Here is a 25,787-nt window from a genome sequence, read left to right on the forward strand (position 1 = left end):
CAAGATTAGTTTCTTGTGAGGGAAAACAGTTAACGATGGCCGAATCCGAGCTCATGACCAGAAGACTTGAGGAGCCGACTGGCTTGATGCCCGAGTCAACGGTCAGGCGCGGAGAACTGAGCCTCACCCCAGAACCTTCAGGTTTCTGGCAGGATTCGAGTTCCAGCCCTGAGGTAGAGGAATCCGACGATGGGAGAGCACCAGAGCAACCGGCACCCAGCAAATCGCCTGCAAAGTTGATCACCTGGGATGAAATGGGAGAACCCCAGCCAGGGACGTCCCAGGCATCCTGGAAGTATCGGTTCCCGCTGACCCCAAACATAGAATCTACCACTGTATCAACAGGGAGACAGCCTAACACGCGAGGGAGGGAGGAATCTCAAACCCCTGGAAGGCTAAGAGTGGTAGAGGCCAAAATAGAATCCATGGAGTACATGCTAAAAACCCTGTCTCTGTCATGGGGGGGGGGGCAGCCGAGGCGCGAAGGAGATTCCAGCTCCACGCAATCATCCTCCATCCCCTCACCCGGACCGCCGGTGGAGCGGGGCCGGAGACGGCGCCGGGATGAATCTCCACCCCGCAGAGTTCGACCATCAGTGTCCCCACCCCGAGGAGGGAGAACTACTGTAACCTGGGGCCCAACCACTCAAGCAGCCACTGATTCAGCTCCAACAGGAGTGGGAGTGAAAGACTTTTCTGTCAAGTTTGATGGGGATCCAACTAAGTTGTCTTTCTTTCTTACTAATGCTAAAAGTTACATGAGGCAGTTTGGACCATATTTCCCTTCCAAAGAGGCTAAAATAACTGCCATTGCCACCAAGCTGAAGGGACGAGCGGCTGACTGGTATGTTCAATTAAGTGAGGCTGACTCCCCTGAGCTTGAGAATTTTGAGGAATTCATGTGGGCGTTAAAGCTGCATTTTGAGGATCCTCTAGCCAAGGCAAGGGCTAAAAAGGCACTGAAGGATCTTACCCAGGGCCAACTGTCTGTAGCTGATTACGCCCTGGAGTTTAAGGCTTTAGCTAGGAAAATCCCCAACTGGTCTCAGTCAACCTTAACAGAACGGTTCAAAGAGGGACTCAACAGGGACGTCCTGCGGTGGGCATTGTGTAGAGACGACCCAGAGACATTGTATGAATGGATCTGTCTGGCCAGCAAAGCTGAGCACGCCCAGCATACCTTCATGCAAACCAAACGACCTGAAAAACAACCAGCCACGAGGGGACCCCAAAGTGCTGCAACTGCTACCCGGCCAGGCTATAGAGCCTGGGCAGAGGAGCGAGCTCGGCGCTATGCAAAGGGTCAGTGTCTCCGATGCGGAAAGGAAGGGCATCGAGCAGTTGATTGCCCAAAAGCCAAGGCTGGAGATCGAGCGGGCAAGCTGCCGGCCAAATCGCCCCCCCCCTCGTGGCGGATGACAGCAGCCAAGGGGACAGCCGACGCTGAGGAAGTACTCTACTTCTCGGGAGAGGCTGAAGACGACTCTAAGGAGCCGGCAGGAAACACCAGCCACCTGCCATGAAGAGCGCCTGCGGGCAGGTGGAGGAGGATGGGCACGAGGATGCTATGGTGAGTGCTGACTGTCCCACTCTAGCAGTGAAAGTGAAATTGGGCTCCCGCACAAAGACTACAGAGGTATGGGCTTTAGTTGACTCTGGGTGATCCAGGTGTCTGATTCACCCTGATCTGGTTGCTCCTTTGGACCTGCCTAGCTTTCCCCTCCAGCAGCCTTTGATCTTCACACAGTTGGATGGTTCAACGGTGGGGGGGGGGGCGGGCAGCAACCCATTTCACTGGAACTGTCGCAATGCAAATGGGCAGCCGTGAGACTTTAAAATTTGTAGTGGCACCTGTTGGCAACCCCTTGGTAATTCTGGGGATTCCCTGGTTGACCTATTGAAGACCATATATAAATTGGGAATACAGAACTCTGACTTTTAAGGATGGGTTTTACCAAGCCCCTACCGCGGAGAGGGCTGCAAGTGCGGGGGTTGGAAGGGCTGCAATTGCCATGCTGCGCCCTAGTTTGGCACGTTTAGAAGGCTTGCCCGATCAATACCAAGATTTTGCAGACGTCTTTGGAGAAATGGAAGCAGATCAGCTACCCCCCCATCAGAAAACTGATTGTGCAATTGAGTTGGTTCCTAATGCTCAATTGCCCAAGCCAAAAATTTATCCAGTGACTCAGAAGGACCTTGGGGCATTACAGGACTTTAAGGGGGTTTATTGAACCTGCAAATTCCCCAGTTGGGGCCCCTGTGCTATTCTGGGAAAAGAAAGATGGCACGCTTCGACTCTGTATGGACTATTGGGGGTTAAAGTCCATCTCAATCTGCAACGAATACCCTCTGCCGCTCATGAAGGACATGTTAGCTCATTTCTCAAAGGGCAAGATTTTCTCCAAGCTCAATCTTCGTGAAGCCTATTTTCGCATCCGCATACGAGCTGGAGATGAGTGGAAAACCACTTTTAATTGTCCACTGGGTTCATTTCAGTACAAAGTCCTCCCTTTTGGGTTAGCAGGGGCGCCCGGAGTCTTCATGAAATTGATTAATGAAGTATTACATGATAATTTGTTTAAAGGGGTCCTGGTTTATTTGGACGATGTGCTCATTTACAGTGAATCTGAGGAGGAACACGAACACCTTCTCAAACAGGTGTTAAGTAAGCTTAGAGATGCCAGGCTTTATGCCAAGCTTTCCAAATGTGAGTGTCATGAGTAAGGATGGCGAGCAGGGGGCTCCCTTCCAGACTGTTAAGCGCATGCATAGCACTGAGGAATTGGTGAGCCATTCCAAGAGGCACAGATTGGGACCGCCTTAACCTGCGGGGTTTATATGGCTGGGTTTTCCCATGTTTGTTCAGTTTGTTAGGATTACTGTTGTGTATTATCAATAAAACATTAGAGACCAGTTCCCTGTCTCAGAGTGTTTCCTGGGGAGTCAGGACATCAATCCTAACAAACTCCTACTCCCATCAAAAGAGGGAGGAACAAGGAATTAAAGAGAGATTTTTAGAAATTTCTGCAGAAAACCAAGAAATGTGGCTCGCCATCCAGCAATTGGCAGCAGCCCTACAACAACACCACCAACAAGTAGATCTCCAGATCAACACATTACAAGCTGCCATGCTACAGAAGTTACAACAACCAGCTCCGATTAACCCACAACCGGCACCAGCAGCAGCAGCAGCTCCACCAGTAATGTTGAGATCCCAGGGCAGTCTACCAGAGAAATTTGGAGGAGAAGCAGGACAGCTGAGAATCTTTCTCACACAGTGTACTATGTTCTTCGATAGCAGACCCGCAGAGTTTCCCACAGACAGAACCAGAGTCACTTTCATCCTAGGCCTGCTAAAGGGACCAGCTGCCAAATGGGCTATTCCCATGGTGGAGAACAACGACCCGATTCTCAACGACTACCAGAACTTTTTGGCAGGGTTCCGAGCACACTTTGACGACCCGATCAGAGAAGCCACGGCCAGCCGGGAAATTCGGAAGCTCAAGCAAGGTAACAAGAGGGTGGGAATCTACATTGCGGATTTCAAGTTATTAGCAGGAGATCTGGACTGGAATGAGAGTGCATTAAAAGACCAATTCAAACAGGGGCTGGATGAAGAGATTAAGAATGAATTAGTGTGCCAGGGAACACCAGCTACGTTAGAAGCCCTATATCAGTTATCGGTGGTCATAGATGCCAGACTAGAGGAGCTTAGGCAGATGCAACCGGGGAGAAACAGAACCCTCAGAGCGTTTTCAGGATTTCCAACTCTCCCCGTAGCAGCCGCTCACTCAACACAAGAGGAGCCAATGCAGATTGGGGCAAGCAGGAGACTGATTTCCGAAGCTGAGAGGCAGAGAAGGAGAGAGAGAGCCCTTTGTTTCTACTGCGGAGCCCAGGGGCACATGGTGAGAGCTTGCCCAGCGAGAGGCCAAGCAGCCTTAGTAAGACCCCCAGGGCAGGCAGCTGAAACAAGACCCATCCCCGCCTCTGTTTCCAATCAAGGAAACTCCATCGGTCTCCCTCCACAGAGCTCAGCAGGGAGACCATCAATCAATCAAGAAGGGCTCATTCCGAGGATTCCAGACAAGCCTTTTACTACTTACCAGTAATAATCCATGTCAACCCAGAGCACCAGGTCAAGCTAGAGGCCCTCGTGGATTCTGGAGCTTCAACTAATTTTATTGATGCGCAGACCGTACAAGACTGCAACATCCCGACCAGAGAATTACCATGCCCCATAGAAGTGGAGATCATTGACGGCCAGCCCCTCAAGGCAGGGCCGATTAGAAGGCTCACAGAACTGGTGCAACTGACAACGGGAGACCACACTGAGTGGATCCAGCTTTATGTTACTGCATCGCTTAATGTGCCGGTAATCCTAGGCACACCTTGGCTGAGGATCCACAACCCCTTGCTGAACTGGACTACAGGAGCAATCTCCTTCCCAGCTGAGGAATGCCAGCACCACAAGATTCAAGCTGCCCCACGCTCTCCAGCAACCAACACAGTCACTGAAGCAGGGGGGGTCCAGTTGCCAGCCAAGTATGCAGATTTTGCAGACGTTTTCAGCAAACAGGAGGCCACAGCACTACCCCCCCCCCATAGGGACTGTGACTGTACCATTGAGTTACTACCAGGAGCCAAAGTTCCAGCAAAGAAACAATATTCCATGTCTCCCAGGGAACTCGCCACCTTAAAGGATTACTTAGACTCCAATCTCCAAAGGGGATTTATCCAACCATCTACTTCCCCAGCGTCTGCTCCGACCTTCTTCGTACCAAAGAAGCCTGACCCGTTGGCACCTGCACCCCAGGAGACACCCATGAGAGTAGTACACGATTTCAGTCCCCTCAATAAGGTAATAAAAAGAGAATCCTATCCTCTGCCATTAATCTCGGATCTGCTAGATCGCTTACAGAGGGCACGCATTTTTACCAAGTTGGATCTCAGGAGTGCGTACAATCTCATCCGGGTGAAAGAGGGCCACGAATACCTGACTGCCTTCGACACCAGGTTTGGCAAATTTGAGTACCTTGTTATGCCCTTTGGCTTGTCTAATGCAGGAGCCATATTTTCCAGATTTATGAATCACGTTTTTGCTGATTTATTAGATAAGTATCTGGTCGTTTATCTAGATGACATATTAATTTTCTCTGAGGATGCCACAACTCACGTAACCCATGTACGTAATGTTTTGCAAAGACTGAGAGAGAACAGGTTGTTCGCCAAGCTAGAGAAGTGTGCCTTTGATTTAACTGAAGTACATTTCCTGGGCTATATAGTATCAACAGAAGGCATATCCATGGATCCTGCTAAGGTCCAGGCAATTCTCTCTTGGCCACCTCCCCGAAATGTTAAAGAGGTACAAAGGTTGTTAGGATTTTGTAATTTTTATCACCGTTTTATAAAAAATTACAGTGACCGTACTAGACCCCTCACACAGCTTTTGAAGAAAGGCTCAAAATTCATCTGGGGGGAGAGACAGCAAGCAGCCTTCCAGGAATTTAAGCAGCTCTTTGCATCCCAGCCACTCTTAAGGCACCCTGATCCCACGAAGCAATTCATAATGTATTCAGATGCTTCAGATATTGCCATTGGGGCAGTGTTATTGCAATATACAAACAAAGCCGAGAATACATTGCTGCCTTGTGCCTTTTTTTCACGCCTGCTCTTACCAGCAGAGAGAAACTATGATGTTTTCAACAAGGAGTTGCTGGCAATTAAAGCAGCATTCCAAGAGTGGAGGCACTGGCTCGAAGGGGCGACCTTTCCTGTGAAACTTTGTACTGATCACAAAAATTTACAGCTTCTACAAAACACCAGATCCCTCACCCCACGCCAAATCAGATGGAGCCAGTTTTTCTCCTGTTTCAATTTTGTTATTTCTTATGTGCCCAGGTCGCAAAACTGCTTGGCAGATGCCCTGTCTCGATCCTTTCAGGCAAGCCCCACCGCTCACCAGGAGGTACAGGCTACTATATTACAACCTCACAACTTTGATCAGTCTATGAGGGGGAGCCAGACAGAGATTTTAGCAGCAGGCAGACAAGCAGAGGACCTATTTACAAGAGCCAGAGCTCAGCAGCAACAGGACCCATACGCCAGGGCCCGGATGGATGACCTCCAGAGGGCCCCGCAAGACAATGCCTCACCATTCAATGTGGAGGCAGGAATACTCTGGCATAGTGGGCGGTTGTATATCCCCCCTTCATTAAGGGAAGAAGTACTGAGATTTTGCCATGACCACCAAACAGCCGGCCATGGAGGCGTTTTCAAGACTCTCCATAGAGCTCTGAGAGACTACTGGTGGCCCAGGATGGTTGCAGACATAAAGGGTTATGTTGCCTCTTGTCACACTTGCAGACGAGCCAAACCTCTCCCAGGGAGGCCCACAGGCCTGTTGCAACCCCTACCCACCCCCAGTCAGCCTTGGGATACTGTCTCCATGGATTTCATCACTGATTTACCATCGGTCCAAGGGCTGACTTCCATACTGGTGGTAGTGGACCTTTTCACTAAAATGGCGCATTTTATTTCTTGCAAGGGCCTCCCATCTGCGCAAGCCACAGCACAGTTGTTTATGGACCATGTCTTCAGGTATAGAGGCATGGTTAATCATGTGGTGAGCGACTGAGGCCCACAGTTCTCTTCCAGGTTCTGGAGGGCCCTTTTCCAGTCATTAGGGGTCCAGATCCACCTGTCATCAGCGCATCATCCTGCCAGTAATGGGCAAGCAGAGAAAATTAACCAATGGTTACAGCAGTATCTCAGGTGTTACACCACTTATCGGCAAGACAGTTGGCCAGCCCTGCTACCCATGGCAGAATTTACTTATAACAACTCTGTACAGTCATCTACCCAGATGTCTCCGTTCCAAGCACTCTACGGGGTTAACCCTCAGGTGTTGCCCACCTCCTCCCAGCAGGGAACTGTCCCAGCCGCGGCTGATTTTCTTAAAGAGCAACAAGCCGCACAGGAGTTGTTAAAGGAGCAGCTGAACAGGGCAAAGAGTGTTTACAAGAGAGCTGCAGATGCTCACAGACAGGAAGAGCCAGCGATTGCGGTAGGAGACAAGGTGTGGCTCTCTACCAAATTTCTGAAATCTACCAGACCATCCAAGAAATTGGACTCTAAGTTTGTGGGGCCTTTCACTGTAGTACAGCAGATAAATCCAGTGGCTTATCATTTACAGCTGCCAGCATCCATGAAAGTCCATCCAGTCTTTCACAGATCATTGCTAGCCAAGGACCCTCCCCCAAGTGCCTTACGATCGCAACTGCCCCCCCCACCTCCAGTAATTGTGCAGGGGGAAGAAGAATACGAGGTTGAGGACATTCTGGACTCTAGGAGGAGGGGAAGGGGCATCCAATATTTCATACACTGGAAAGGGTACCCCGAGGAAGAGCGCACGTGGGAGAATGCCAGGGATGTACATGCTCCAGCACTGGTTCATCGTTTTCATCAGCTTTTCCCTCACAAACCCAAGCCTCGCATGTTACCCGAGATTCCTCTTTCGGCTGAGCAGGCCGAAGCCCAAGCTGAGAAGTTTGTGAGTGTGTACCTCCCCCCCCCGCCTGAAGCCTTGCCTCCAGTTACAGAGGAGGTGGGGGAACCACAGCCCTCCACCTCGGGCTTACAGTTCCCAGGGGGGAGGGGGGCTGACTTTTCTAACTCTCTAGATGTTTTCCAGCAGCAGCCACCTGGCCCAGAGGCGTTATCTGACTTGGAGAGCAGTACTGCTTTGTCCTTGGAGGAGTTTTCCTTTGAAGACCTTCCATCGTTGCCCAGTTCCCATGGGACCTTAGAAGCAGACGGCGAATCTTATCAAGGCTCTGGAGGGGAGGGAGCTGAAATGGAATGTGAATCTGGAGGGGAGGGTGATGTCATGAGTAAGGATGGCGAGCAGGGGGCTCCCTTCCAGACCGTTAAGCGCATGCGTAGCACTGAGGAATTGGTGAGCCATTCCAAGAGGCACAGATTGGGACCGCCTTAACCTGCAGGGTTTATATGGCTGGGTTTTCCCACGTTTGTTCAGTTTGTTAGGATTACTGTTGTGTATTATCAATAAAACATTAGAGACCAGTTCCCTGTCTCAGAGTGTTTCCTGGGAGTCAGGACAGTGAGTTTCACAAAACCCAACTTGACTATCTAGGCTATAGGGTATCTGACAAGGGCATTGAAATGGACCCTGCAAAAATTCAGGCGATTTTAAGTTGGGAATGTCCCCGCACCCGGAGGCAATTGCAAAGTTTCCTAGGGTTCAGTAATTACTATCGGCAATTTATCCAGGGGTTCGCGGAGATTGCTTTGCCCCTCACTGATTTGCTCTGTACCAAGGGCTTGGGGGAGGTAAAAAAACCCTGGGGCAGTGCTGAACTGCCAGGCAGCATTCGAGAAGTTAAAAACCCTCTTCACTGCTGAGCCTATTTTACAGCACCCCAATCCTGAACGCCCCTTTGTGGTCCAAGTTGATGCTTCTGACTCCTCAGTTGGGGCTATATTGTTACAGAGAGATTCTGAAAATCACTTGAAACTCTGTGCTTATTTGTCCAGAAAATTTTCTGAAACTGAACGCCGGTGGCACGTTTGGGAAAAAGAGGCTTTTGCTGTAAAAGCCGCTTTGGAAGACTGGCGTCACCTCCTAGAAGGTGCTAATTGCCCTTTCGAGGTTTGGACTGATCACAGGAATTTGGAAGCCCTCCGCACCCCTCGGCATCTCAGTCCTAAACAAATTCGCTGGGCTCAGTTTTTCAGTCGTTTTAACTTCCAGTTAAAATTTATTCCAGGAAACAAAAACTTTCTGGCCGATGCTTTGTCACGTTTACCTCAGGACCTTGACCACGTGGCAGATATAGTTGGAACTGTTCTAACTGAACCACAATTGGGCTTGGTTGCCGTCACTCGGAGCCAGACCCGTGCACAGGCAACCCCGCCCCCAGCCCAGTCTGGGAAGCGGAAAATGCAAGTTCCTTGTCAGTTACAGAAGGACTTTCTCCAGGCGCTGAAATCTGACACTTGGCTGCTAGCTAATAGAGACAATGTTTCTTTTGAAAACGGTCTGGCGTGGGTGGAACACTGCCTCTATGTGCCTGAAACTTTAAAAGCTGATGTTTTGCAGCGTTCCCATGATGATAAACTTGCTGGACACTTTGGTTTTGTCAAAACCTTGCATGTGGTTTGTCGTCAATTTTGGTGGCCAACCTTAAGGCATGATGTAAAAGACTATGTTGCTTCCTGTCCTGTTTGTGCCATGTCAAAGCGTAAAGGAGATAAACCACAGGGGCTTCTACAGCCAGTGGCCAGCCCATCCCGTCCCTGGGATGAGATTTCTATGGATTTTATGGTGGACCTACCTCCCAGTCAGAAGAAAACTGTCATTTGGGTTGTCAAAGATCTTTTCCCCAAACAAGCCCATGTCATTCCATGTGCGTCCATCCCGTCGGCCCCGCAATTGGCCCACCTATTTCTCATCCACATCTACCGTCTCCACGGTAGCCCCTCCCGTTTGGTCAGCGACCACGGGACACAGTTCACTTCCCAGTTTTGGAAGTCATTTTTAAAATTGATTGGCACCAAACAGGCGCTGTCCACATCGTCGCATCCTGAGACTGACGGATCTACTGAGGTTTTGAACTCTGCCCTTGAACAATTCCTTAGAGCATACATAAACTACCATCAGGACAATTGGGTGGACTTGCTGCCTTTTGTTGAAGTGGCTTACAACAATGCTGTCCATCAAAGCACCGGGGCAAACCCCTTTTCGTGTGGTTTCCAGTCATGACTTTGTTCCCATCCCTGAGCTGCCACAAACCCCTCCCCAATCCTGTTCTGCCTCTGACTGGGCTGTTAAGCTGGCTGATTCCTGGCCGGTGATTCAACAGGCTTTGGCTGATGCCCAGGCTGCTTACAAGTTTCAAGCCGATAAACGTCGTTCTTTGCAACACAATTTCAAAATTGGGGATCAAGTATATCTCTCTACCAAATTCATCAAGTCCCCACAACCCTCTAAAAAACTTGCTCCCAAGTTCATTGGTCCTTTCCCTATTGTTGGTCTTATCAATCCAGTTACTGTTAAGTTGAAACTGCCTCACAATTTGAAACGCTTGCACCCTGTTTTCCATTGCAGCCTGCTCAAGCCTGTCCACCACGCTTCCCGCTGGCATCCCCAACCTCCTCCTCCTGCTCGGATCATGATTGACGGCCAGCAGCACTTTGAAGTCAAGGAGGTCGTTGATTCTCTCAAGCTTCGAGGCACCCTCCAGTACCTGATCCGCTGGAAACACTTCCCTCATCCTGAATGGGTGCCTGCTCGCCACATTAATGCTCCTGATTTAGTTAACTGTTTCCACTTGGCTTACCCTTTGAAGCCTGCTGCTTAGTGTTTTCTTTCTTTTGGGGGGGCAGTATGTCATGTTCACTGTTTCAATGTGCACTGTACATCGTAAAGTTTCACATGCCATGGCGCTGACGCACGTTTCTGTTTGGGAGGGAGCTGCTGTGAAACCTTGTGCCAAGCTCTGTATCTATGTTCATTTCAATGGAATGTGTTTGGGTTATGTGCTCTGCTCAAGGACTTTTCCCGCGGACCATCAGAAGCCGTTAGGAGCACCTGGGATTGTGAGCTTGGGAAGATTCTATGGGACGAGGGATCTCATTTGTACCGAGGGTTTTTAGTTTGCATTTGGCGCGCTTTTTCAATTCTCAGCTTTCTTTGTGATCCTGCATACTATTCTTTAATAAATCAGATATCTTTGTGATCCTGCTTATGAGTCTGATGGTGTTTTAGAATAGGCAATCCTTACAGATCCGTGCTCTTATTTCTCCCTAAAGTCCTTAACTGCACCCCACCATGCAGTTCTCTCCACCCTGTCTCTTACCCCAAACGTCCAGCCAGGCTTGGGTTTCCGCAGGAGTTCCTTTTCCACTCAATCATCGGAGTCTGGGGACAGAGGTCGGGTTGTTTGTGGCTTCTTCACCTTAGCTCCCTTCTCCTTGACTTTTCCTCCCTCGGATTTCACCCCCTGACCTCTCATAGCCATCGAGATTCCAGCGATTGCCCTAGAGTCTTCTGCTATCGCCCCTTCCAACTTGGGCTGCTCAGCCTCTTCCATGTCGCCCAAATAGGACAAAAAAAAAAAGTTAACTTTCCTCAGAGAAGATAGCTTCTCCTAGTAAAGTTAGATTTGGTACAGTCGTGGCTTTATATAAGGATCTGACACAATTGACTCAACTGGCAGAGAACATGATCAAATGATCTACCAGTTCTTTGATCATGGGTTCTGACAGCTTATCTTTTTATGTCTTCAATATTGAAAATATTTTTTCTTTCCCACAAAAATGCATTTATTCTTTAAAATTAATTCCAAAGTCTTAATATTTCAAATCAAATATTCCAACATTTTCTGAGCTCTTAATCCATTTAAAACTTTCTATAGCCAAAACTTTATCTTGCTTTTTGCTGTTTATTTTGAGCTCTTAAAGCTTATAAAGATACAGTTTCATTTAATTACATTAAGGATTGAAGGCACTCACCCAGTATTTCCAGCCTTTTCATTTTGAAGGCATCTAAGTTCTTTAAAGCAGTTAATAGGCAATTTCCGAAAGAGATAAGCAAGGGAAGTGCAAATTTAGTGTCCTTTAAAGGCTCCAACTATGGCTGGAGCAAGAACGGCAAATCCCTCGTGTTCCAGTTCTCCCCACCTTCCGGAGACCATTGCCCTGTAGTCTCCTCTTGAGGAGCAACCATATGGAGCACAACATGGGCAATCTCACATCCTCTCTTTCTCCAGAGAGGGTTGAAGGAGCTGATCTACTTGTTGGCTCCTTGTTCTTAGCTGCAATCATCGGCTCCGCTTTTTGCTTCAGTCAACCATTACTTCCCCGGAAGTCCTCAAGTTCAAGGGACATTTATGAACATGGTGAGGGATCTGAAATCCAAGCCCTATAAGGAATTGTTAAGGATCTGAAGATCCTTGATTCTACAAAAAAGGCAATTACAGGACGATATGATAACAGTCTTCAAACATCTGAAGACTTACTGCACAGAAGAGGGAGTGAGGGAGTGCCTCAGAGGGAGGGAGTGCCTCAGAGAACAGGAAAGGTTCAATGTAGTTAAAATTACAAAGAAGTAGGTTTAGGCTAGACATGAAATTCATGACTATATGAGCTGTTAGCCATGGAATAAGCTGTCACATGAAGTGGACATCTCTGCCAGCAGGTTTTAACCGAATTGGGATGGTCATCTGTCAGAGATGTTATAGTGGATCCTACCCTGATCAAGGGATTGGACTAGATAACCTCTACAGCTCCTCCCAACTCATGAATTCAACATATTATTTTCTGCACAGAAGATTCTCTACCACCACGTGGATCAGCTTGTTGTATGGAGAACTGCAAAGTTCAGTATAAAATTCCCACCAGTTAAAGTGATATGATACAGTTGAAGTATTACTATGCCATTCAGAGGAAGCATTACTATAATATATTATTAGTAGTAGTCAGTCAGTCAGTCAAGAGACTGAGAGTTAATATCAAGTAACCAATGGCATTAGATTAGAAAAGCATGTTAATATATAAACCTACTTTATGTTATTTTTCTTATGACCATTAGTGCTTGAAAAGTAGAAATAGCTCCAAAGTTTGTATAGATCTTTTTTAGAAAAGTTAGTTGAAAAAACTCTTTCCAGTCTATTTAGAGATCATTTTGGAGGTGTGCTTAAAACTGTACCTCCATATTGTCAACAAAAATTTTGGAATTCAGACGAGTTTCCAGATGGCAGAATTTCCCTATTTTCCATCCATTTCTGGGTATAATTCTGGGTATAAGAGATGAAGTACCTGATTTTGAAGCACAATGATATCTCCTGTTGCAATCCTGGGTACAATCCAAAAGAATCTTCTAAGAGCTAACATAAACATCTAGATATTAATACCTTAATTTTCAAATGTCCAAGTTATGTCAAGCAAATATCTTTATTGCAGTTCTAAACAGTAAAGATTATTTAAAAGACTATAAAAATAAAGCTATGTATATTTAAAAATGTAGAAAAGTTTTAAATAAATGAATGAAATTAATTAACAGTTAACAAATATTTCACTAAGAATTTGTAAAGGTTTAACTTTTGGAATAAATATAATAAGGCTATGCTAGATGTTCCTCTCCATAATAGAGCTATACAAATTGTTCATTGCCACAAAGTTGTTAATGCCAAGCTGCCCATTTCTCATTCTAATAGCAAATGTATAGCTCTGCAAATATTTTATCTAATCTAGAAAAACTGGTTTTTAAAACCTAACAGAAACGGAGGGAGAGCTTATCCTGGATGACAAGTCTCAAGAAAAGCAATCTATTAAAAATTATTTCTATCCATTTATTTAATACTGCTTACATGTGTTAATAGGCTAGTAAGCATTTTATTGGTACCTCACTTATTATCAAGAATCACTAAACAGAATATAGATATAGCTCTGTAACTATACAAATCTATGGTACATTAGCATCTGGAATATCATGTACAGTTCTGCTCACATTTTAAAAAGATATAACTGAATTGGAAAAACTGCAGAAGAAAGCAAACAAAATAAGGGAGCTCAAACATGCCCCCAATGAGAAAAGCAATAACATTTGAGACTTAAAGGCTAAAGGCTTGGAAAAAAAGGCAATTCAGAGAAAGTGTACAAAATCATACATAGGATAAAAAGTGGACAGTGTTTTTCTTTACATCTCAAAACATTAGGACCAGGGTTTGCTCAATGAAGCTGACTGGAAGAAAATTGAGAACAAACCCAAAAAAAAAAAAAGCACTTCTCCACACAAACACATAATTAATTTGTAGAATTCACTACCATAAAACTCAGATGGCATAAAAGGGAACTGGATTAATTCATAAAAGACAGGTCTATCCAGCACTATTAGTCTTGAACCACAGTGTGCTTCCAGGTCAGGGGAAATACACCTCAAAAACATCAGTTGCAGAAACAGTTGTCTCCATCTTGTGAGCACCAGAGATATCTGGTAGGATAATCTGGGAGATATGATCCTGGCCTAAAATGGGCCCTGGCCCAGTTCAGCAGGGCTTGTCATATGCTCTTACATTTTTACTATTAAAATTACAAATAATGGAGGAGTCAAGACAAATTTGTCTGCTACATCCCAGCTATTCTGTGCTAGCTCTGTGCCAAGGCTTTTATTCATTGCTGTGTTTACACAGGGGCATATACAAAGCCAACTTTAGATGCTTCATCACCAGATTTTTCATAAGGTGTAGGCTGAGTTTGAGTGTGGCGCAGAGTGGTAGGCAGCAGTATTGCAACTGAAACTCCCCACAACCCAAGTTCGATCCCAGCGAAAGCTGATTCTCCGGTCGACTCAGCCTTCCATCCTTCCGAGGTCGGTAAAATGAGTACCCAGCCTGCTGAGGAAGGTGACGACTGGGGAAGGCAATGGCAAACCACCCCGCTATAATCTGTCAAGAAAACGTTGCGAAAGTGGCATCCTCCCAAAGGGTCAGATGACTCGGTGCTTGCACAGGGGATCTTTTACCTTTCACATGTAAAATCTATGTAAATGTTACACTGAATACTAAAAGAACAATGGAGGTAATCCAAGTTATCTCAATTCTTATATAATAAGCCAAAAATATGTAACTTGCAGCATTCCAGACATTTGACAACAACCTTAATTGTCTCTGACATTTGTCATTTTGAGTAAAAGTAATAGAAACTGGGAATTCAACATCATTTAGACTACCACAGGTCCCATACTCTTGCACTAGGCTTTGTTCTATTTCGTTCTACTACAAGCTTGTTTAAACCACATACTGCACTTTGTTCTCATGCCACCTGTCAGATCACAACCAAGAATTTTCTATTGGTTTTATGCTGCTGCTGCTTCATATTATTATTATTGTTGTTGTTGTTGTTGTTGTTGTCACTATGTCACAGACTGAGCATCAGATAACACTATGTGGTTTTAATAGCTCAAAACTCATTTTGGACTTATTTTATAGAATACTTCATCCAAACCATCTTTCCTGGCTCAAATACTTAATGAAACTGGCATAACTCTATAGCAGCAGGCACAGTGCCACTCTAACAGATGGGCCTAGAGTATAGCCATGCCAATGAAGCAATATATGCATGAAATTTAAATATTAAGGCTGGGGTTCTCTGAAAGAAATTTACCCATTCACTTCCAATCTTTCCAAGCCTTTTGAACAGAACGTGCTGATTCAACATTAAATTATTCCAACATTATACAAACCCTTTGTACAATCAGCTAAGGTTCTACCTTAATTTGCAACACTCTTCTACACAGAAAAGTCAAGAACTAACATTATATAAAATCAACCTATTCAATCAATTTTCCATGAAAAAGTCCTTTGTTAAACCAAAGAAAGTTCACTACCAGCTACATTTCCCAGCTAGAAATACCCCCACAAACTTGCAAATATACTGTGCTTAGGAAGAACCTATTCTAAAGATGCATAGGGGGAAATTCTAATATTCTGTCATTCACTGAAACTTTTGTATATTTAAGTAAGCACTGGCACTGGCTATCTCAAGAAGCTAAACAAGGTCAGTTCTAGTTAATACTTGGATGGGAGATCATTAGGAAGTACCACAGCGACAGTTTAAACTGGGAAAGCAAAAATGTAGCAGAAAAAGGCAGTGACAAACCACTTCTCTTTCATACCAAAATAACAGCATAGACATGTCCATGAAGTCACCAAGAGTCAGTTCAACTCAAAGGAAACTTTACCTTTTACCTTTACCTGTCTCCAAACTTTGACATTTGACTAAATACTACATTAACAGTTTAATTTACTGAATCGATAAGCGTAATGCACTCTATATGGGGTGGCACGTCAAAACTACATAAAATACAGCTACTGCAGAACGCAGCGTCAAGACTATTCTCTAGTTGTTGAAAACAGCTCATAATCTTGGATGAATTGCAAGAGTTTCCAATTCTTGTCATACTTAGTAGTTCTCACTGCAAAGATTACCTTCTCCCATATGAACTTTCTTCTAATTTGAATGATTATCAGAGGTCCTACCATTTCCAGACTGGTTAGATTAATGGTTGCAGCTTTTAAAAAGGCCCTATTATGACGCTTACTTCATAGAGGGAATCTAGCTTCATCTGTATTATGCTGTATTGGGAATATCAAACTTTTAAGAATTTTTCATATTGTCTTCAAGTTTTATTATAAATGCCTCCAGTTGTATTTCTTTCAATGATGCTTTTGTATGAATATTATATATTGCCACTAGTGTCCTGTGGATGGACGGGCAATTATAAACATGAGCAAAAATAAGAAAAAAATCATTTCTGAAAATAAGAAATAAAAAAAGCTTTACAGAATGCAGACCTGCAAACTGTATTAACTCAGAGAGCTTAATCAAGATGGCCATCTGCTGGATTTAGCAACAGCTCTAATAATCTCTTCTCTTTTATTTACAATTATCAGAATCTATCATAAAGGTAGTCCTCAAGTTACAAATAATTGGGACCGGAATTGCTTTGCTAAGCGATGCGGTCATAAAGCATGACATAATGTGACTGCATCACTTAGCAATGGCAATCCAGGCAGCCCGGTTATTGTTGTAACCCCAGATGCATGGGTCATTAAGTGGGAAGCAGAGGGAGTCTTAAGTAAAGAGTGCAGGGGTGCCACAGGTTGGGCCAGCGCAGGCCAGGCCATGCATGAGTTGGGGGACAGGGGTGCGGCGGTGCAGCGCAAACTCAAGAAGGCTGGGGAAAGAGTGGGTGGGGTGTGTCCAAGCACAGGGAGGCCAAAGAAAGAGGGCACATGGTGCATGCAAGCAAAGGGGAAGGAGGGTGTGGTACGTGTGAGCAAGTGAAGAAAGGCTGGGAGTGGGGGAGACTTACCTGAGCAATTTGTGACCTTCCCTGCTGGCTTCCCAGTTGACCTTATTTGTGGGAAGCCAGCAGGGAAGGTCGCAAATGGCAATCACGTGACTGCAACTGGTTGTAAGTGCAAGCTGGTTGCCAAGAGCTCAAATTTTGTTTGCATGACTACGTGGGTGCTGCAATGGCCAGAACTTTGAGGACCAGTCGTAAGTCCCTTCATTCAGCACCGTTGCAACTTTGAGCAGTCACTGAATGAATGATCATAACTCAAGGACTACCTGTATAGAAGAGCATGCAATCCTGCATATAAAATCAGGTTATAAATTATTTTTAAAAACATCAAAACTATGCACCTATATTCCCACAGATTTTCTAGTCAAATCAACTTTAGGCAAAGGATTACTTTGGGCTATTTTAAAGTTATCACAATCTTTCATAAAGCTCATGGTTTGTTGTTTATCTAGGTGACCAAATTACCCTTTGATTTAGGGAACTACCAAAGCTGCTGAAGCAACTTTCCATTATAGCAAGACATCTGAACCTTTACTTTCTCAGCATGTAATTCTGCAATACCCTTGTTATATAATTCTGCCGAATGAACAAGCCCTATTACTTACTAATCCTTGTGATCTTGATATGGCTGGGTAGATTCTGCCAATTGAAAGATTCGTTAGAAGCAAATCTAACATGAATCTAAGTGAACTGTTTACTTTAAACTCTGATCAAAATAGAATGTCTTCATCTCAACAAAACAGAAGCTTGGAAAGTAGGATGTTGCCATCCCAGGGTGTGATGGGATTTGTCTCTGAGGGGGAAGGTGATGTTATAGAGGTTGCAGGCGAGGAGGGAGGAGGTGCCTTCCAGGGGAAGAAGCGCATTCACAGTGGGGGGAACCTTGGGCACACAGCCCTGAGAGTCAGGCAGGATCAGCCTTAGAGACTTCTGGAATTTATCCCTTAGAACCTGTTAGTTAGATCAGTTTGGCAAGATTCACTGTGTACGTGAGAAGCAATAAAGACTAGAGCTTATTCCGGGCTCAGCATTTGTTTCTTCACCTAAAACCTGACACAGGGTGATCTCATTCACAATCAATTTTCTATTTCCTGGTACAAGAGAGGGCTCTGAAGCACTAAAATGTCAAAAACTCTAGCCTATTTTTATCCCCCATTTCTGCTGGAAGAAGGGAGGGTGTGCATAACTCAAGGCAGCAAATACTCCTGCCTCCTATTTTCCCCACGACAGCATCACTGTGAGGTGGGTTGGGCTGAGAGAGAGGGACTGTCCCAAAGTCACCCAGCTGACTTTCATGCCTAAGGGAGGCCTGGAACTCACAGTCTCCTGCTTTCTTGGCCAGCACCTTAACCACTACATCAAACTGTCAACTCTTCTTTTAAACATGCATTGCAATGTCCAAGTACTAAGAGTTTTTTTTTAAAACTAATGAGTTCTATGGATTAAATATGCAGTCACGTGAGGTAGAAAACTTCCCACAAAAATTTCCCCAAATAGATGTTTAATTTCTCCAAGGAAAAATTCCCTCTCACAAATTCATTAGTAATAAATGGATGTCAGTCACCAATCCAATGCTACATTTATCTAACATCTCAGCAGATGGCAGCACTTGGCTTCCCTTATCTAGGCTCGGAAGTGGAGTATGGATTAACACCACAATGGAAGATTAATTAATTAATTAATTTTCTATCCCACCTTTATTATTTTTATAAATAACTCAAGGCGGTGAACATACCTAATGCTCCTTCCTCCTCCTATTTTCCCCACAACAACAACACTGTGAGTTGGGCTGAGAGAAAGTGACTGGCCCAAGGTCACCCAGCCAGCTTTCATGCTTAAGGCGGGACTAGAACTCACAGCCTACTGGTTTCTAGCCTGTTGCCTTAACCACTAGACCAAACTGTCTTAGATTAGCAGGAAACTTTAGAGCTCTAGGATAGATTAAGAAATTGGAAGAATATCCCAGAAAAAGGAAGCAATGGCAAACCATTTCTGTACTGTTGCCAAGAAAACTACATGAGCCTATCCATGAAATCACCAGGATATGAGCTTGGTGGAAGGAAATTCAGAAACACCATTATTTATGCAAAAGGAAGATGACCCTGAATTCTACACAAATCCTCCAAAAACAATTTTACAAAGCAGAAAAATTATAAGCAAACTGAAATTTTGTGCATTGCCAACTTCTTCACTGTCTCCACTTAAATCACCAAATTCAGCAGAAACCAGCCCTGGAGATTTTTTCACCAAATGCATGAGTAGGGCACATTTGTATATGTTTATGCATATATGAATGCGTGTGTGTGTGTATACACACTGGCCAGAGCAACATTCCATAAAAGGGCTTGGCCAAGCCACAACATTAATTTACTAACTGAAAAACTGATTAAAATTAATTGTCTGTAAAATAAGGCATCAATCTGTAAAATTGATTCCCTGCCTGCATTCATGCACAGAAACCATTTTCTCACAAACACACACACACTCACACTCACATGCTCCCTTCTTCCAGCGGAAATGAGGGATGAAAGAAAAACTAGAATGAAGATGGGATATGAGAAGACAAAAGGGGAAACAGACTGCTGAAAGCTCAGCAAGAGTTTGTAACTAGGCAGAGAAAAATAAACCTATGCACACTTACTCTAGTGTAAGTGTAGAGTGTAGTTCTAACTCAGTGTAGTTAGCTGCACTGAGTTCAGTGACTCTTAATCCCAGGTAAATACGTTCAGGAATTCTAGTCCTGTTCATCTGTTATGAGATCCAGCAACAATCTACTTGCATTCAAAGGGGACTAGGAATGAGCATGCTATATCTGACCCTCTCCTGCTGTCTTTCATTTGTAGAGATTTAGTGCCTGCACTAGAAAGCCTCCTCTGTCTGCAAAAGTAACTGAACATCCTGATTTTTAAGAACCCTCGCCATTGCCTCGAATTCAGTAATGCAACAATGGTTGCTCCTCTTCCTCTCCTGCCTCCTTGCAGCCATTTACTTTTATTCCTTATAGGAAAGAGACCCCTCTTCTCTCAACCTCCACACTTTCAACAACAACTGCTTCTATGATCATATTCTCTGTTGATGTAAGAAGATCCCACCTCAATTCATATTATTGGAAAAAATAACTTTCTTTTGGGTAATTAGCATATTAGACAAGTTTATTATTTTTCAGATGATCATCTTTAGCAAGTATGTGAGAAATATAATCAAAACAAAAAAATTCTAGTCAAATTTTAAAATTTCCCAGGCTGTCACCCTAACCTGCATAAAATTTTCTTTCAGTTCAAATATTACCAGAAATTCCAAATTACCAACACAACTACAAGTGAAAAATGACTTCAATCTGTCATTTTTTAACATATTTCTGGAATTTCTAGATTTGACTTCATGTACATATAGTCTGAATTTTGTGTTAGCTACAGAACACTGCAATGCAACAAACACAACTCCATAGATTAATAGTACCATCAAAGGTTGCTCAATAGACTTGACTCCTCTGGGAAGTCAAATCCAGAATTAATGTTCCAATTATCCAAAATAAGAATCAAATTTTAGAATACTACTACAGTATTAAACAGTTTTTGACTGACCTATCATTATGCCGTGTGAAGAACCTAAAATTGATCCAAACAATATTCAGCTGAACGCCAATTGAACAAAACTAAATAATTTTACTTTTACAGCGAGAGAAGCAAGCTAGAATAGGCAATGAGTTTGAAAATACTATAGGTCTCATACTGTGTCAAATTAATTCTATTTATCAAAAAGCTATGAAAAATGTGCAATCAAATAAGATCCAACCAAAAAACTCACATAGTGAAGTAGCCAAATTTTGATGCTACATGATTTTAACCTTCATCTGGAAAACTTTGAGAGGTGAGCCCTTCAGCAAAATCTGGTTTCTTTTAAAGACACCAGAGAACCACATATAATACTGCTTTTTAAGAAAACCAAATGATAGAAGGTATACAGATGAATGCATTATAATCTTGCAACATCTATTACAAATGGCTATATAAATAAATTAAATGTAAGGTATACCATCTGAAAATAATGTATCATTTTCTTAAACTCAGTTACACTCATAAGGAAAGTCTAATTAATAATGAACAAAAGACACGAAACCATCACGTAACAATCAATATCAACTTCACTGTATACTGACTACCAAACAATAAAAAAGAATTAGAGTAGTGCCGAAAGATGCAAGGCCTATGAAAATCGCAGTGAAGGAGTGTTTCTACATGCATGCAGGGGATTTACAAAAGTTGCTGGGAATTTTTTGAAATCTGATGACTTGCCGTAAGGCTACAAAGAAAGTAAAATTGGAGATGAGGGTAATTTTATACCTGTAGCAGCCTATTCATTTTCTTTTAGAACTGAACTCTCATCTTTCTACTTCAGCTTTTGGCAACACAAAAGTTGTTGATAATAATCTCAATATCCTTCATCAACTTGCACTACTGATAAATAATCAAATAATGTGAGACTGAATATTCAGCAATTCAAAATGATTTTATTTATGTAATAATTTCTATCCCAATCTTCTAATGCATATGTCTCAATCAGCAAAACTATGCATTAGCATAAACATTTGGATTTCATTATAATGTAAAAGTCACTGACATGCTTATAAGTGTTCACACTGTCTATACAAACTCAAAAACTTCAGAAGCAAATGCTTCTATGTAACTGCACTTTCTAGAACATGCCAAATTGCAATAATAAATTATGCTTGATACTAAGGGAAATAAGATTTAACACAATTTAAAGAATGCTATAAAGTCCTATTTGATAGTTAAAAGCAACTTAAATAAGACTGTCAATATGAATTATATGTTGAATAAATTCTAACTTTGCATGGAAATGCTTCCTGAAAGATTTGCCAATCAAAAATGTCATTTTGGCACTTGTAGCCTATAATCTTCCAACTCTACTTCATTCACCGAGCCATCTATTTGTTCATAATTCTTCTCATATTATCAGCTTACCAAGGAAAGTAAAAAAAAAACATTTAAACTGTCAAACTAAACGTAAAATCAGATCTATAGTTTGGTATTGCATGGCAGCTGTTCTACTGACAAAAGCAGCTGCTTGTGAAGACGTGAACTTCATCAAGATATGGAGTGGAAGGAAATGGTTAAAATCATTTTCATGGCAGTTCCAAATCAATCTCCCGTGGCTGCAATTTAAAGTAAAGCAAACAATAAACAAAAAACCATTAACAAGCAGACCAAACCATATGTGTACCATGATGAAGAGTCTGGTCCTATGCCTCCTATTTCTGCCAAAGTAACTAACCAACTTTTGTCTGAGGAACAAAAAATCGATATAAAATCATATAAGTAGTCCTCTTCATATTCATAGAAAATGAAGTGTATAATATCCATGCCTCTAAGCTATACCACATCATGCCTGTGCTTTGGCTAGAACAGGAATATAGAGGATGAACAAGTACAGAATATATTATTTGTAAGTTTATTTTACAGAGAGATACAGATATATATATACACACACACAGTGTGTGCATGTGTGTATGTATAATTATCTCTATAAACTGACATAATACATTATTAAAGAAGATATTTCAATATTAGTATAAAATAAATTCTGGCAAAGAATAGCATGTTAAACAAAGCATGTTAGACATAAAAAGTTAGTGATTCTCAATATTTAACCTGTGCATACTGGTAAACACCTTTCTATACCAAAGGATATTTTGTATTTATTTAATCCTGAGAATCGTGCATAGGCTCAAACTGGAAGCCACTGAGTTGGTCCTAAAAAACCAACAGTCTTGGCCTAACACTTAACTTTCACTTCTAGACCTTTTATAGAGAAGGCTATGAAGTACACTCCCTTCTACTATATTTAAAATTATTTATGAAAAAAATCAGTTATACGGTCTATCAGAAGAAACTGTTTATGAACTAAAACTAAATTATTGTTAAGTTCACTGTCTCAACTAAAAATTTTGAATGGTTAAAAATTATTCCATTAATTATTCAATAAATTGAGATTACAGATTACCCAAACATGTGCCTGTAAGCAATATTAAATTTATAAAGTAACCAGCACAACAGAATAAATCTTAGGATTACTTAGGAGACCATTGAGAAATGATTAAACATCAAACATACAGGCAAGTCTGAAAAGTTAAGAGTACAAGTACCAGAGTATCAGATTTTATGAAACTGTAATCTTCAGAACAGAGGATAGGAACTATATATTACAGAGAGAATACAATGAAATAATCTTCATGTGATGATAATTTTTAAGAACAGAATTTCACCCTTTTCAATAAATCAGAACAGGGAAAATGAGCACACTGTAAGTCCCACTGCCAAAACTGAAATGCTAAAAATAACAGATATTAGCATATGTCAGACAGGAGGAACAGTAATAAAAAATTAACCAGGGGCTGTCAAGTCCTTTCACAGCAGCCTACACCAACTAGAGAAAACAATTAGGAAATAATCCTATGTATGCTCCCACCATCACTACCCAAATTTAACTTCATTCTTCTGATTTTAAATCTTTCAACATCTCCAAGCACATGCATTTTTTAAAGAAAGTCTTATTAACTTTATGACTATCAAGTCACTGAAAAGTGACCTTAGCAACTACAGTTGAGTCTGCCTTTCCTTGAACTTTTTTTTTAAACGTACTTTAAACGTAGCCGACAAATCAAGAAGCACAGGGGAGACCATTCAGTTAAGGATCATCGTATGGACCATCGACCAGTATTTGTTCAAAAATGTATCTCCGCGTTAGAAGAGCAAGAACATTCATAATCAACCTTTCCCCCTGCTGAAAAATTGAAGGCAAGCAAAAATCACCAGTAGAGGTGTTGAGTCAATGAAGTACAAAACAACATTCAAGTGAAGGATCACAGAACGTCTAGCACTTCACTCCTTGGTGACCTATTAATTGGAAGTCACAGAGATCCTGCTTTTGGATAATCTGGAAGCGCGTACTTTATTGCAGAAAGCGTATCCGCAGCTTTAAGTGGCCAAGAAGGAAGAGGGAGCAGCGCTAATTCCGCTCCTGCACTTCTCGGAGAACGCGACGCCTGCACTTCCCATCGCCACCTGCGGAGAAGGTAGCGACGAGGAACAGCCCGCCCAGTCTCCGACCGCTCCGAGGGCTTCTTCCCACCGTCGCCCCTGCGGCCGCCCTTTACTTACTTCTTGGCGTCGCTACTGAAGAGCCCGAAGGCCGCCGGATAAGCGGTGGAGGCTGTGGTGGGCACCGCCTCTTGGCCCACCTCAGGCTGAGCATCCCCGGCCTGCTCGTTGTAACCGACGTTGTTGGTCAACATCATCTCACGGTACCGTTACCGCCGCTACGGGCTGACTCGCCCACCTGAACCCGGCTAGTCCGCCCTCCTGCCGTTCCCTCGCAATCCGGCTCTTCCCGGAAGACGTCGGCAAGTAGCACTCGAAGCCGTGTCACATGATCGCCGAGAGGGGCGGGGACCAGGGGCCCAACAGACTTTTTCTGGAGAGTCGCCCGGCGCCATCGTTGTCAAGGGAACGCAAAGCTGCTCCCGGCCCGGTTCCCTCCTGGAAGCCACGCCCCCGTCACGAGGAAATGTCCCTCCCAGAGGCGTCCTCGTTACAAGATGCTTGCTCGCTCACAGATGCTTCCTTGCCACGTATGCAAAAATAAAGAATGCTAGTCTTGGAGGCTGCTATGCATGTATGAATATCCGTCCTTCCGATTCCGACCTTCACAATTCGGTCACACTTAGAAGGACCTAGTTGGCGCTCCTTCCTAAAGCGCTGTAATGCTGCTTTTAGGTCTTTCGCACTTTAAAAGATGGGGGAGGGAATGAAAAAAGATTGCAAATGATAGCCCCCCGCCCCCTGTTAAACTGCAATACGGTTATATGAAAAAAAAATTGGGGAGAAAAACTTAAATGAGTGCGTGACAGTTAAGCACGCTTGCACAGTGAGGTGAAACGAACTGGCCAACTACATTTTAGCCTGTTGTGTTGTGCCAACTCAGCCCATGTGGTTAGTTTACAATTCACTATGTTGTGCCAATTGGTTCATTTTGTAACCATGATCTGAGTGTGTTCTGCAAATACAACTTTAGCAATAGAGGAGTAAAATTAGTCTCAACACTAAGATGGGATCCTGATAATAGCCACCTAAGAGTCTAATTCAAATGTGAAATTCCTGACCTCCCAACAAAAATATGTAACTTGTCATTTAACTAAGGCTTGCGGCCAGAGACCGGAAGGCAACCAAAGTGACACCATTTTTAAAGAAGGACCTTGGGAAGGTCTGGGAAATTATAGCTTGCTCAAGGCAAATTGGCTGAAATGCAAATCAACGAAAAATACTCATAGAGGAACAAGTTTTGATGAAGGAGTATCAGCACAGATTCTGCAAAGATAAATCTTCACTGATCTCCTCAAGTATTTTTAATAACATCAGTAGGCATGTAAATAGAGATGTATACCTGAACATGCTGTATACCTGAATTTTCAAAAAGCCTTTGTTAAAGTTCCTCATCAAAGGTTCTTGAGTAAACTTATTGATCATGGAATAAGAGCACCTGGCCTTTTGTGGATCCCCAATTACTTCAAAAACAGAAAGCAAAGAAAGGAATAAAGGAATATCTCTCAAAGGAGAGAAATAAGAAATGAAATTCCTAAAGGACCTGCACTGGGACAGTGTTTTTTAACTTGTTCATAAATTATCTTGACTTAGGTGTCAGAAGAGACTGGCCAACTTTGCCAATGCCATCAAACTATTCAGGATGGTAAAAGTCAAAAGTGATTGTAAAGAGCTTCAGAAGGTCTTCTTTAAACTGGATGAATGGTCAACCAAAGATCAAATGATGTACAAAGGCAGTTCAGTTTAAGTATGTAAAAGTGATGTATGCTGGGTCA

At 43.2% G+C, this 25,787-nt stretch overlaps 1 protein-coding gene across 2 annotated transcripts in view; it reads right to left on the minus strand.

Annotated features, from left to right (window-relative positions):
• The window catches only part of AP3B1 (adaptor related protein complex 3 subunit beta 1), a 199,117-nt gene extending 174,805 nt beyond the window's left edge, over positions 1–24,312 (minus strand). For both annotated transcript variants that reach the window (XM_063295553.1, XM_063295554.1), the window contains exon 1: positions 24,073–24,312. In XM_063295553.1, coding sequence (XP_063151623.1) covers positions 24,073–24,209 — 137 coding nt within the window. In that variant the 5' untranslated portion in view covers positions 24,210–24,312. The remainder of the gene's footprint in view (positions 1–24,072) is intronic.
• Positions 24,313–25,787: the final 1,475 nt, after the last annotated feature.

This window comes from Candoia aspera, chromosome 2 (assembly GCF_035149785.1).
Source record: "Candoia aspera isolate rCanAsp1 chromosome 2, rCanAsp1.hap2, whole genome shotgun sequence".
Taxonomy (NCBI): Eukaryota; Metazoa; Chordata; class Lepidosauria; order Squamata; family Boidae; genus Candoia; species Candoia aspera.